Source organism: Typopeltis vanoorti, chromosome 9 (assembly GCF_054136105.1).
Source record: "Typopeltis vanoorti isolate ZY-2024b chromosome 9, IOZ_Tvanoo_1.0, whole genome shotgun sequence".
NCBI classification, from domain to species: Eukaryota; Metazoa; Arthropoda; class Arachnida; order Uropygi; family Thelyphonidae; genus Typopeltis; species Typopeltis vanoorti.
The window spans coordinates 123,455,109-123,468,539 of record NC_143557.1 but is presented as its reverse complement, the minus strand read 5'-3'; the positions used below and the strand labels follow the sequence as shown (position 1 = coordinate 123,468,539).

At 38.8% G+C, this 13,431-nt stretch overlaps 1 protein-coding gene across 1 annotated transcript in view; it reads right to left on the bottom strand.

Annotated features, from left to right (window-relative positions):
• LOC150103497 (uncharacterized) overlaps positions 1–13,431 on the bottom strand; it is a 159,380-nt gene that overhangs the window by 90,890 nt on the left and 55,059 nt on the right. The window contains exon 3 of the mRNA XM_090398488.1: positions 8,697–8,823. Coding sequence (XP_090254614.1) covers positions 8,697–8,823 — 127 coding nt within the window. The remainder of the gene's footprint in view (positions 1–8,696; positions 8,824–13,431) is intronic.

Genomic DNA, 13,431 nt, shown 5'->3' with positions numbered 1-13,431 from the left:
GGGGGGGGGGGGGGGTGGGGGGGGGGGGGGGTGGGGGGGGGGGGGGGTGGGGGGGGGGGGGGGTGGGGGGGGGGGGGGGTGGGGGGGGGGGGGGGTGGGGGGGGGGGGGGGTGGGGGGGGGGGGGGGTGGGGGGGGGGGGGGGTGGGGGGGGGGGGGGGTGGGGGGGGGGGGGGGTGGGGGGGGGGGGGGGTGGGGGGGGGGGGGGGTGGGGGGGGGGGGGGGTGGGGGGGGGGGGGGGTGGGGGGGGGGGGGGGTGGGGGGGGGGGGGGGTGGGGGGGGGGGGGGGTGGGGGGGGGGGGGGGTAAGAAAAAAACCCTTTCATGATGAATGGAGTTAATGGTGATACGAAAATCAAGGTACGCAATTTTGAAATCCTAGGACAGAACTGGGTTTTATTAGCATTCAAACTGATGAGATTATCTGAACCTCATTGGAGGCTGGCTCGAAGATCAGAATTGAGGGTGGTGGTAGTGGCTGATATTCTGTAGGTTGAGGTGAGTTCTGAGGAGTAAGATTTATCATAAGAAAGGGAGGAGCACAATGCGCTGTCATTTGAATAACTGAGTATTGAATTGGAAATAAGCTGAAGTAGGTCATTGATATATAGTAGAAAGAGAGTTGGTAAAATGACAGAACCTTGTGGAACCTGGCATTAGTTGAATGGTGAGAGGATAAGGAACTCATACACCACCATACATAGTGTGCATCCAGATAGAAAGCTGGCTATCCAACTACAGAGGTCTTGAGATAGACAAAACAATGGCAGCTTGCTTAGTAAGCCTTTGTGCCAGATCTAGTCAAACACCTTTGAGATATCAAGTGCAACAACTTGAGATTCGACAAACTTCTCCATGACATTTGTCCAGAGGTAGGTGACATATATGAGCAGATCTCTTGTTGATCGGCAGCGATGGAATCCACACTGGCAGTCGTTTATTAGACAGGTAGCTTCAAGGTAGTCTAGGAGTTGGGAATTGATGATTTTTTCCATTACTTTAGACAGGACTGAGGTGAGCGAGACAGGGCAGTGGTTGGACAGCAGTGACATCGTCCTTCTTGGGAATGGGCTGAATATAGGCCAGTTTCTGGGTTGCGAGATAGATAGCAGTGGAGTGAGAGTGTGTGTATATATATATATATATATATATAGACAACATAGGATAGGAGTCAGTTCTGGTGCAAAAACATTCACAAATTTAGTTTAATCCTTTATCCAAGTGTGTGCAAACAAAGTTTGCACCTGAAAGTATCTTCAAGACTGGGGTAAAGTGGTACAACACCAGGTGACTCCTTGCAAAGGTGGAGCAAGCTACCAACACTTCTATCTCAGTATCTCCCATAATGCAAAACACATCTCCTTGCAGATATGTATAATGTTATGCATTAAGGGAAGGCCACTACCCAGACTAGTTTCAACCTTTATATAGGTCTCTTCAGTGGGAGCTAGGCCCAAGTGGAGATACCAAGGAAGAAGTATTAGCAAGGTCATCTCCTCCTATAGGAGCTGCCCAACGGTGTGCTACCTTTTTATTAAATTACTCTGGATTTAGAGAAAGATGTTGAAAGTTTATTTTTCGACAAGTCTGGGTAGTGGCCCTTCCCTTAATGCATAACATTATACATATCCGCACGGAGATGTGTTTTGCATTATGGGAGATACTGAGATAGGAGTGTTGGTAGCTTGCTCCACCTTTGCAAGGAGTCGCCCAGTGTTGTACCACTTTACCCCAGTCCTGAAGATACTTTCAGGTGCAAACTTTGTTTGCACACACTTGGATAAAGGATTAAACTAAATTTATTATAGTCTGACCAAGTGAAAAATAAACTTTCAGCAAAAACTTTCATGACAATGGAGGAATGACATCAAGCCCAGGAGACGTTTTTTTGTGTGAAGTTTGGACAATATTTTTCTAATCTCTTTCTGGAAAAAGGATATAGTTGGGCATTATATGTTGGGCATCTGGAATGGTTGGAGGACATTTACCATTGTCAGTTATGCATGCATCGGAAGTAAAGTGTGAAACCAGAAGATTGGCTTTTTCTGTGGGTTATGATGCAGTAGAGCCATCTAGGTATGATAAGGGTGGGAATAGTGTTGGGCAGAATTTGGTCTCTTGCTTAAACAAGAGACCAAAAGGCTCAGCTGCCATTTGGACAGGATGCTAGTTTCCTGCTTTTTGCTCTTTCGAACTCTGTTTTGGAAGCAGTGATTGTTTTCTTTGCATCTATTTCGTATAAGCTCTAAAGGAGGATGGGATTCTGGATTTGAGCCAGTTACAGTATGTTTGGTTTTTCATTTGTACAGCCTTGGCACATCTTTTGGAGAACCAGGGTTTAGTTAGGAAATGGCATATCAGAGTAGTGTGGGGGGAATGTATGTTTTGGAAGCAGTGATTGTTTTCTTTGCATCTATTTCGTATAAGCTCTAAAGGAGGAAGGGATTCTGGATTTGAGCCAGTTACAGTATGTTTGGTTTTTCATTTGTACAGCCTTGGCACATCTTTTGGAGAACCAGGGTTTAGTTAGGAAATGGCATATCAGAGTAGTGTGGGGGGAATGTATGTTTCCATGCCAGTGAGAAGTTCGGTGGGTTGGAAAGCTGGTAGCATTAGTCCGACCATGGGAATGTGGTATAGAAGTTGAAGAGTCTGTCCGACTTGGCACTGTTATAATGCCAAACTACTCTTGTATGGAAGTGGCTGTGCATGGGGGAGGAGATGAGCACTAGATTGTGGTCAGAATTACCTAGTGGGCCACTACTTTCATTGTGTATTTGGAAGGGTCACTGGTGAGGAAGAGATCTAGGGTGTTTGGGGAGTGGTTTGGGTTGTCTAGTATTCGTTGGCATCTGAACAAGTTGTGTAAGGTCATCAGTGACAGCAAATGTTTCAGTATCTCTGCCTGCAAGATGTATAACTGAAGGCGAAAAGCCAGCTGGTGTTGTGGACATTAAAATCTCCTGGAGAAAAGCAATTTTTAATGAAAGGAAATTAAAGAGCTCAGAGTGGGTTGTTGCAATGGGGAATTGATATATCACTCTAGACATATCACTTTACCAAGGTACCTTCCACGAGTCCCAGGTGAGGTTAAAAACCCTAGGCCAGTGTTTCTCAACCTGGGACATACACCCCACAGGGGGGGGGTTAATATTTTGGGGGGCAATTAGAAAATGATGTTGCATTCGCCACCTCATCACCAATATACTCAAAAAAACTCACCCTTGTCTGTGATAAATCGTCGATGTTGCAACCCTGACTTTCCGAGAAAAAAGCTGACATCACTGGTACAGCAGTCAACATAAATACAGTATCAAGAAGAACTCTCAGAAAAGCAAAATAATGAGTTATATTAGAACTTTATTCAACATAAAAGGAACAATGGCATGGCTTTCTGATGCGACAAAAACAAAATACCAAACTTCAACTAGTTTTGCAAAAAAAATACTGTTGTCCTTCCCGTCGTCGTATTCAGTTGAATGTGACTTTAGTGCTATAAATTACTTGCTACTGAAAAAAAAGAAATCTGGATATCACAAACCATAGGGATTTGAGATTGAAAATGACTAAATTAGTACCTCAAATAAAAACTCTTTGCAGCAGACATCAAGCTCAAGGATCACATTAACTTGGATTTTATTTTCCCAAGTTCAGTTCGATTTATGTTTTATAATATACAAAGTGTAATATAAAATTTATATTCATTGAAGAAAGTCAAATTAAAAACAATTTTACCTATGTTCCTTTTTCATTTAAAGTACATATTCATATCATACTTTTTCAGAACTTGGCCGACTATTATGCTGGGGGGGATATCAAAATCTTTGAGGCGTTGAGGTGGGGCAAGATCCAAAAAACGTTGGGAAACACTGCCCTAGCTAGTGTTAAAATGAATGCATTCAAATGACTCGCTTCGCACAATTATACAAACCTTCAAATTTCTTATTTTCTTCAAGATCCTCCATGCTCATCTTTCATTTATAATTTACCTTTCCATTCTAAATCTGTTGAAATACAAAATTCTAAAGTAAGCAGCAGTCACAATCCATTCTGATCCAACTTTACACATAAGTACAGCTGTACTTTATGTACAAGTGTACTTAAATATGAGGTATATCAAGAAACTAAGTTCTGATCATGCATTCCTGCTACTTGTATATTGTAAAGAAATATACAACAAACATATTGTGGATTCTCAATCTGCATTCATAAGTTTGCCATCGTAACATAAAATAGGTAAGAAAATTGAAAATCCTGACAGTTGCTGTAAGATGTGGTGAGTAATAAAATTCTTGGATGACAAAAACGTTTGCTTAGCTGAAATTTAGCAATAAAGTCAGGTGTATGAAGAAATGTCAGGAGTAACAGGAATGGTGAGAAGACAGTGTAATTGTTCAGTGAAAAGAGGACAAATGTGCATGATGAGGACTGAACTGGCAGTCTGTGATAAATCAGTACCAATTTTCTTGTCCGGGTGAATGAGTATAAATTTTCCTTACATTTCTCATCATCATCATCAAATTCCTGAGATGTACTCTCAGGGGTTGTGCAGGATGACAATGATGGTACAAAATGAAAAAGTTACACCATTACTACCTTCTGATAAACAATTTTCTTCCAAGTTAATCTGTTATCTGTCAAGACTCCAACTTTATCAGATCTTATATTTCTGTCTTTTAAGGCACTTTTAACTATGTCAATCCATTAACATCTTGGTCTTCCTCTGGGTCTTTTTCCTGCCAACCTGGCATTGTTTTGCTTATCTTTCCTCTCCCATTCTGTTTAAGTGACCATACCACCTGAGATTAGCTCTACTAACACATTTCTGAATGCTAATGGCAAGTTCTTTCCTAATATCCTCATTTTTAATGTGATACTACGATCGATGCCATCTGTTTGCTTAACTAATCTTTCTCAGAACTCACATATCAGGTCTCCAGTCTTTGATCAAGTGTTTGATTTCTAACCAAGCTGTCAGATCCATAAGTTAAAATTGGTCTGAAAATTTTTGTATACAGCTAGTGTTTTGACCAATTTCTTTCTTATTCATTTAAATTTATTCAGCTGACTTACCACATAGCAACTTTAATAATTCTGTTATCTATTTCCATATTTAATTTGCCATCTTTACTAAAAAATTGTGCTTAAATAGCTGAAATTTCTACTTGTTTTATAGATTCACCATTTAGGACATAGTTGATATTTTCAATGTTTCTGCCTATTTTCATTGTCTTTGACTTTATATTGATGATTTTCATACCAAATTTATTACACCTTGTCATATGCTTTTTCTGGATCAACAAAGCTTAAATACAATTTAATTCTCAATGATTTCTCAATTATTTGTATTCAAGTGAAAATCTGATCCTGACAACCTCTATTTGGCCTGAATGCAGCTTGTTCTTCACTGAGCTTCCCTTCCACAATTTTCTTAGCCATTTGCTGGCCCAGTTGGCCAAGTGGTTAGCATATCTGCTCTCCAGCGTAAAGGCTGCGGGTTCGAATCCTGCCTTGGGCATGGATGTTTGTGATTGTCTGTGAAAATACTAGTAGTGGTGGTCGGCAGTAGATGGTGTTGGTGTAGATGATGAAAATAGTTGTGGATGGTGAAAGTAGTAGAGACTGAGAGTTGTAAACTAAGTGCCCTCCCTCGATGAGTCTTTGAACTCCCTGGAGGTGTTATGTAATAATAATAATTTCTCAAGTACACTTCCTTAACCCTTACTAGGAACACTCAGTAGGGAAATACCTCTGTAATTCTCACATTGTTTTATTTTCCTTTTTTTTTATATTTTTATAGATGGGTATTATGAGAGCTCTGTTCCAATCATCTAGAATTCGACCCCCTGACCAGGCTTTCTGAATTATGCAATGCAGTCACTGTAAAACTTTTATACCTCCATATTTCAGCATTTCTGGCCAAATTTTATCTACTCCAGCTGCCTTTCCACATTTAAAGTTTTTGATGACATTTTCTACTTCAAGGGATATGTATTCCTGACTGCATTCTGGTTGGGAGTTTTCTACTACCATGCTGACACTACTTATTTCACATGAGAGCAGTCTTTCAAAGTAATTACTTAAGACATCGCACCACTAGTGACCTTCTTCTTTCAAGGATACTGCACTACAACTTTCTGATACCTATCTGACAGCCAGTCACTGATCCAACTCAGAAATCTGCCACTGAATCTCAACAGTATGGTTACTGTTTTCAAACTCATTCATTTCTTCCTGAATGATGTTTGTGTGTTTTAGTCTAGAGTTCATCTCTGAAAGCTGCTCAACTTTGATTTGTTTTAAAAATTTCTTACACACTATTCTTTTCAATAAAAAATTCAAATTTATTCTGCTCAAAAACTAACTAGTTATCACTTCCAATTTCAAATCCTCTGTATACTCATGTTCTGAACCAGTGGGAAAATATCATTATCAAGTATAACTTAGTCAATTAGACTTTTGTTATTTCTTGCATCTTCTTTCCATGTGAATTTGTGCACATTTTTATGTTGAATCATGGTGTTAGTAATAACTAGTCCATGCCCTGAACAAAAATCCAGCAGACACTAACCACTTTTATTGGCTTTGCTTTTTTCTCAAAATTTTCCAAAAATATTCCTATATATCTGGTAATAATTTCTTACTCTGCTGCTAAGATCTCCAATAAGGACCATATTTTCCCTTTTTGTTGTGCCAGCTGCCTTTTCTAATGCCTCAAAAAAATTCCTCCACTTCTTCCTTGGTGTTAAGCTGGAATGGGTCAGAGAGATATTAGAGTGGAGACTGCAGAAATTATGAAATGAAATAAGTGATAGGTACGATTTATCATATAATTCGTTTTTATAGTATAAAAATTGATTTAAATTAGAAATTCTGAAAGCACACATTTAGTGACTGCATTCACAAAATTTGATCTGAGTGCACGTGCACTCAGATCAAACGTTGTATGGGAATATGACAGTAAAAAAAAAAAAAAAATACGAGAGTGGTCTGAAAAGTTCTCGGCCTAACAATGAAAAAACAAATTTATAATTTCAATTTTTTTTTTCCATCATAATATCCCTTAAGACTAATACATTTATTCCAGTGATGCTCTGGCACCATTATACCGTAATTTTACAGTAAGGTCTGGTAAGATCCAGTATTTTATGGTATGAGCAATCACCTCTTGATTTGAAGAAAACGCTGACAAACAAGGAAGAGTTTTAGTTTGGGGAAAAGACAGAAGTCAGAGTGCAGATCCCTTAATTTTCCCATTGCCAAAACACCTTTGTGGGCAGGTGCATTATCCTGATGAAAGATGATTTTTTTCCTTCTGCAAACCGGGTCTTTTATCATGAATTTTTTTTATCTAGTCTGGTTAAAAGATGGGAATAATATTCCCCGATTATTGTTTGACTCTTTTCAAGATAATTAATAAACAAAATGCCTTTAGCATCCCAAAACACCAATGCCATGACCTTTCCTGCTTATGGAACAGACTTTGTTTTCTTTGGCACTGAACAACCAGCTTCTGTCCACTGTTTTGACTGCCGTATGCATTCTGGTGAATCCAAGTCTCATCCATATTAAAAAATCAATGCACAAATTCGGTTTTATTTTTGTTGAAACACTCCAAGCACTGTTCAGAGATTTTCATGTGAGTTCGTTTTTGATCTGCTGTGAGTAAGCGCGGCACCCATCTTGCACAAAGCTTTTTCCTTTACAATTCTTTTTTGCAAAATATATCCTATACATTCCTTTGAAATGTCTATAGTCTCAGCAATTTCACGCACTTTGACTTGCCGGTCATGCAATACCATATCGTGCACTTGATTGATGATTTCTGGTGTTGTTACACTTTTTGGAAATCCTTCACATGGATCATCTTCAAGGCTGGTACGGCCACGTTTAAACTTGGCAGCCCATTTCTTAATTGTCAAAAACAAAGGAGAAGAGTGCCCATAAACTTTTATGAACTTCGAATAAATTTCTTTTGCCATTAAACCTTCTTTTACAAAGAATTTTATAACTGCACGATACTCAATCTTATCCATTTCAATGGGTAGAGACAACACTTTTGCTTCTGACAGCTGTATAAAACAAACTACTTGATAGAATGACTTGCAATTTCACATGGATGCTTATGACAGATGTATCAACTTAGGGAAAAAAAATCTTGCTGATAGTGTTGCCATCTGTGGTCGAGGCCGAGAACTTTTCAGACCACCCTCATACATACCAGTTAAAGTGTGATAAAAATTATGGTAGTGATTTCTGGAATAGTATAAGCATAACAGGAATGAATAAATGAGGCAACAGAATTTTAATATCCTATTAGTTCAAATTTTTTTTCCTGTTTTGGGTTAAAAAACAGAGGGTTTTTAGCAGATCATTCTGACATGAGTGTATATGCATGCCTTTCCCTTGATAACTTCTGAACTTGTGAAACAATTTTCATGAAGCTTCATGCCATGTCAGAGGCCATTTGAACATATTTCATAAATTTTTCTTCAAAAAAAACAAACTTAGTAGCTGGCCAAATTTATGAGGTCGGGTGATTAATCTGACAAAGATTAACCTATAATTATATATTTTCATAAAGCTTTAGAAACTTTTGGAGATCACTTATCAAAAACCAAAAATAAACTTCATGAGATGGTCACATCCTTTTCCTCCAACAAAAATATTTCTGTATATTAACATGTCATTTAGCTTACCATTAAAATCTAGTGAAGATTCATTTTTCAGTGATTGGTCAAGGTCAGTTTTTTGAAGTATTGCTTCATTTCTAGGTATATAATAAGAGGAATTTCTTGCCTTCTTTTCAGCCCATACACCTTTTACCTAAGAGGTAAAAACATATATATATATATATATATATATATAAAATTATCAGCAGATTTTAGGTCATCATAAAATATACCAATTAAATAGTTCCTGCTTGGAAATTAAAGTAGCAATTACTCCAAATACTAAACCATTTGTTCAAAAATTATTTGCATAAGTAAAACATAAATGACCCCAAAATTTAAAAACTATTTAATTTAAAATCTATTATTTTTATGGCTATTTTGCCTGCTTTTGTTTAGGAGTGCCCCTGTTTTAATGGCATTGGCTTTTTTACTCAAGAATTCTTAGGGCATTGCAGGTGTATTTTGGAGACAAATATATGTAGCATAATAGAAGAAACTTTGCACATACCTTTTCTTGGATGTTGTTGCCTGTCTGTTTTCTGCAGTGTGCATACTTCTGCTGTTATGGTGTTGAAAGGGGAGTAGGGGGACTTAGGCAATGTGGGAGAATTAATTTGAAAAAAGGAAAAAAAAAAACAGTTTTTTTGTATAATATATACATATATTTTTAAGGATGGGCAGAGCGCTTGTTTTGTAGGGTGGGAAAAAGATGAAAAAGCGGGCTGAAAATAGCAACTGCTTTTTAGAGGAAGGGGAAGGGTTTATGGGAAAGGGGGTCCGGGGAGAGAGTTGGCGGGGTGCGAGCCTTTTCGACTCATGGAAGAAGTGGATGCTATGCCGTGTCGGCTTGATGTTTCTGCCTTTGAAGCGTTTGTGTTATCGCCTATTGGTCGGAGTTGTGACCTAATTTTTATGTTGTGAAGCCTCCAACACTCAGAGATTATGTAGAGTCGATGGACGTTGATTGAATTCTCATCACATTTGATTGCTATTGTTTCCAATATTCTGAGCAATGTTTCGTTATTTTGTCTTATCTGTCTATTATGATGGTCTTGTCGATTTGCAGGGTATGTTTTTGTTCAAGGGTGTGAACTGTTATTTCTGTTTTCCCTGTACTTTGTATTCTATTTTTCTTTTTGATGTTGCGTTTTTTAGCGTTTAACTGTTCTGGAATAGGGATGTTAGAGTCACAGAAGTGTTCTTGTGGTCTTGTCCATAAAGACCTGATGGTAGAATCTGTATAGGTGATATCACAGTCCTTTTGGCAGGGAAATTTGTAGACTACATTGTGATGTTCTAATATTCCCTACAAAAAAAGCGCTCTGCCCACCCTTAAAAATAATATATGTATATATAACAGAAAAAAAACAGGTTTATTCAAATTAATTCTCCCACATTGTCTAAGCCCCCCCTCCACTCCCCTTTCAACACCATAACAGCAGAAGTATGCACACTGCAGAAAGAAGACAGGCAACAACATCCAAGAAAAGGTATGTTCAAAGTTTCTTCTATTATGCTACATATATTTGTCTCTAAAATACACCTGCAATGCCCTAAGAATTCTTAAGTAAAAAAAGTCAATGACATTAAAACAGGGGCACTCCTAAACAAAAGCAAGCAAAATAGCCATAAAAATAATAGTTTTTAAGATGAGTAACATGGGAGTTTTCCTAAAAATAATACCTAATTCAAAATCGTTTTTTAAAGGGATAAGTTTGGAGTTTGGAGTTTTAACAAATAAGGACACATTTTGATATAGCAAAGGTCACAGCATTACACAAGATAAAAATAAATAAGCAAATAATTAAAATCTTATGTTGTTGCTGATTTAAATTTATGGTGCATTAGCAACTCAGGCTACACCAAGTTCAGAAAGCATTAAAATGGAAAAACTACGGAGGCTGTTCAATAAGTTATAAGACTATATTTATACAGAAAACAGATTACCTTTAATCGTCATCATTTACATGGTCTTTTTCGAAGTAACTACCGTGCAACACGATGCATTTGTCCCAACGTTGCATCCGCTTCTTAAACACATGTGAAAGTCCATTTTTTGAGAGTTCTTTCAAGCCGCCTCCGCAGCTTTTACACATGCTTTGTTGCTTTCGAAATGGCAGCCTCTTAGTGGTTTCTTGAGCTGAGGAAACAGCCAGAAATCGCACGGTGCGAGATCAGGACTGTATGGAGGGTGTGGTAGGATATCTATGTTGTTCTTCTGCAAAACGTCCACTACACAACCAGCAATATGTGGCCTTGCATTATCGTGGTGCAATAAAAAGCCATTCTTCAGCAATGGATGCTTCCTTTTGATGTGCTGTACCATTGTCCGTAAAACATCCGCATAGTATGAGCTGTATACAGTATTCCTGGGTTCTACAGCGTGTTGGTAAACAATGCCTTCATAGTCAAAAAACATTATGGTCATAACTTTACCAGCCAATTTTACAGTTTTTGCTTTCTTGGGGGTAGGCGAAGATGGATGCTTCCATTCACTGCTTTATTGTTTCATTCGCGTTAGGGTCATAGTGATACAACCAAGCTTCATCTGCTATAATGATACGTTTTAAGAAGTTGTCGCCTTCTTGTTCCGGTCTTTCGTTCCATTCTGTGCACACATCCACTCGATGCTGAATTTGCTCCGGCGTCAAGAGGTTGGGAATCCATCGGGCGCAAACACGTTTCAGTCCCAAATGTTCAGCCATGATTGAGTGAACACTTCCCACAGACATATTCAGGACAACATGCAGCTGGCGTACTGTAATTCTGCGATCCTCCTTGATGATAATCACTGCTGTGTTGATCATTGTCTCTGTGATGGACGTTGAAGGTCTTCTCTCATATTCAAGATCTTCCACATTTTGCCTTCCTTCCTTATGTCAGTGAAAAACACTTGCCCTCGACATTGCTTCATCGTGGAAAGCTTCGCGTATCATATTAAAAGTGTCCGATGCCGATTTTTGCAAACGCACACAAAATTTAATCGTAAAACGCTGTTCCAAGGACGCTTCCATTGCGACAACTGGTCGCAGCTCATAGGCACGCCAAAACAAGCTTGCGTTTAGTCACGTGACACCATGACACATCAGCCATATATGCCATTATCAACCTTTTTTGTTAATGCAGACAGCAACATTTCTTTATTCCACAGAAATTAATACTGTGATGAGTGGTTTCGCGACAGTAAAATTAGTCTTATTACTTATTGAACAGTCCTCGTATATAAAAATACAAAATGTAATACTATTATTATTCCAAGACTGCATGGAGCCAAAGGCTCATCTAGGATGTCCTTCTGTCATACACTCATCATACCATGCCACCATAAACACACTCAAATTCCATGCCTATTCACCATGCTCTAGGCATTCCAATCATTCACAACTCTGCATGCAAAAAACCTGCTTCTCACCTTCTTTATACAGCTTCCAAGGATGTCCTCTGGTTCTCCCCTGATCTCCCATTGTTTTTCTGTAGAACTTCTCCAATATTGATTCTATAACAATGCCTTACTAACTTATAGGTTTCTATCATATATCCCCTAATCATCCCATCCACTAGACTCTGTAAATTGCACCTTTTCAATCTTTCCTCATATTCGACATTCCAGAGGTCAGAAACTACTTTAGCAAGTTGTCTCTGTACCCTTTCCAACATCTCTTCATCCTTGTGAAAACCAGGTGACCAAATCTGCACACAAAAGTCCATGTGTGGTCTAATCTTTATACAATGCAACAAGAATCACCTTACTTTTACAAATCAATGTCCTCTGCATCATTGCCAGAATTCTTTGTGTTGTCCTTACAATTTTGGCAATGTGTAACCTAAATTTCAGATCCTTTTCCACTATCACCACAAGATCTATTTCCTCCACCTCCAACAATATTATTATTATCAATCCAAGACCTCATTGAGTCAAAGGCTGATCTGGAAGGTCCATTTATCACACACATAGCTCATCATACTGCGTCTTAAACACACTCAAATTCTTGCAGACACTACACTCTCAGGCAAGGCATTCCAATCATCTACGACTCTGCACGAAAAACTTCCTTCTTTATACAGTTTCTAGGGGATGACCTCTGTTTCTTCCCAATCTCCCACTATTTTCTGTAGAACTTCTCCAGCATTGATCCTATAACAACCCCTTACTAACCTTGCAGGTATCATATCTCCCATCTTCCTCCTGTCCACCAGACGCTGCATATTGCATGTTCTCAATCTTTCCTCATACTCGGCATTCCAGAGGTTAGAAACTACCTCTGAAAGTCACCTTTGGACACTTTCCAACATCTCTTCGACTTTCTGAAAACCAGTTGCCCAAATCTGGGCACAACAGTCCATTTGTAGCCTAATCAAAGCCTTATACAATGGAACAAGAATTCCCCCACCTCTACAAGTCAGTGTCCCCCGCAATATTCCCAGAAACCTTTGTGTTGTCTTCATAATTTGGCGATGTGTCCCCTAAATTTCAGATCCATATCCACTATCACCTCCCCCCAGATCTCTGATTTCCTCCACCTCCGACAATATATCCTCACCAAGCATAAATTCTGCATCCCATCTTTGTTTTCCAAATTTTAAAACCTTACATTTTGCAACATTGAACTCACATCCCCATTTCCTTGCCCAATCACTCAATTTATTCATCTTCTTGTAAGGCCACAAGATCTTCTCTACTCTTCATGGTACATCCGAACTTTGCATCAACTGAATATCTCCATCCAAATTTTCACCAATATCATTAATATACAAGTTA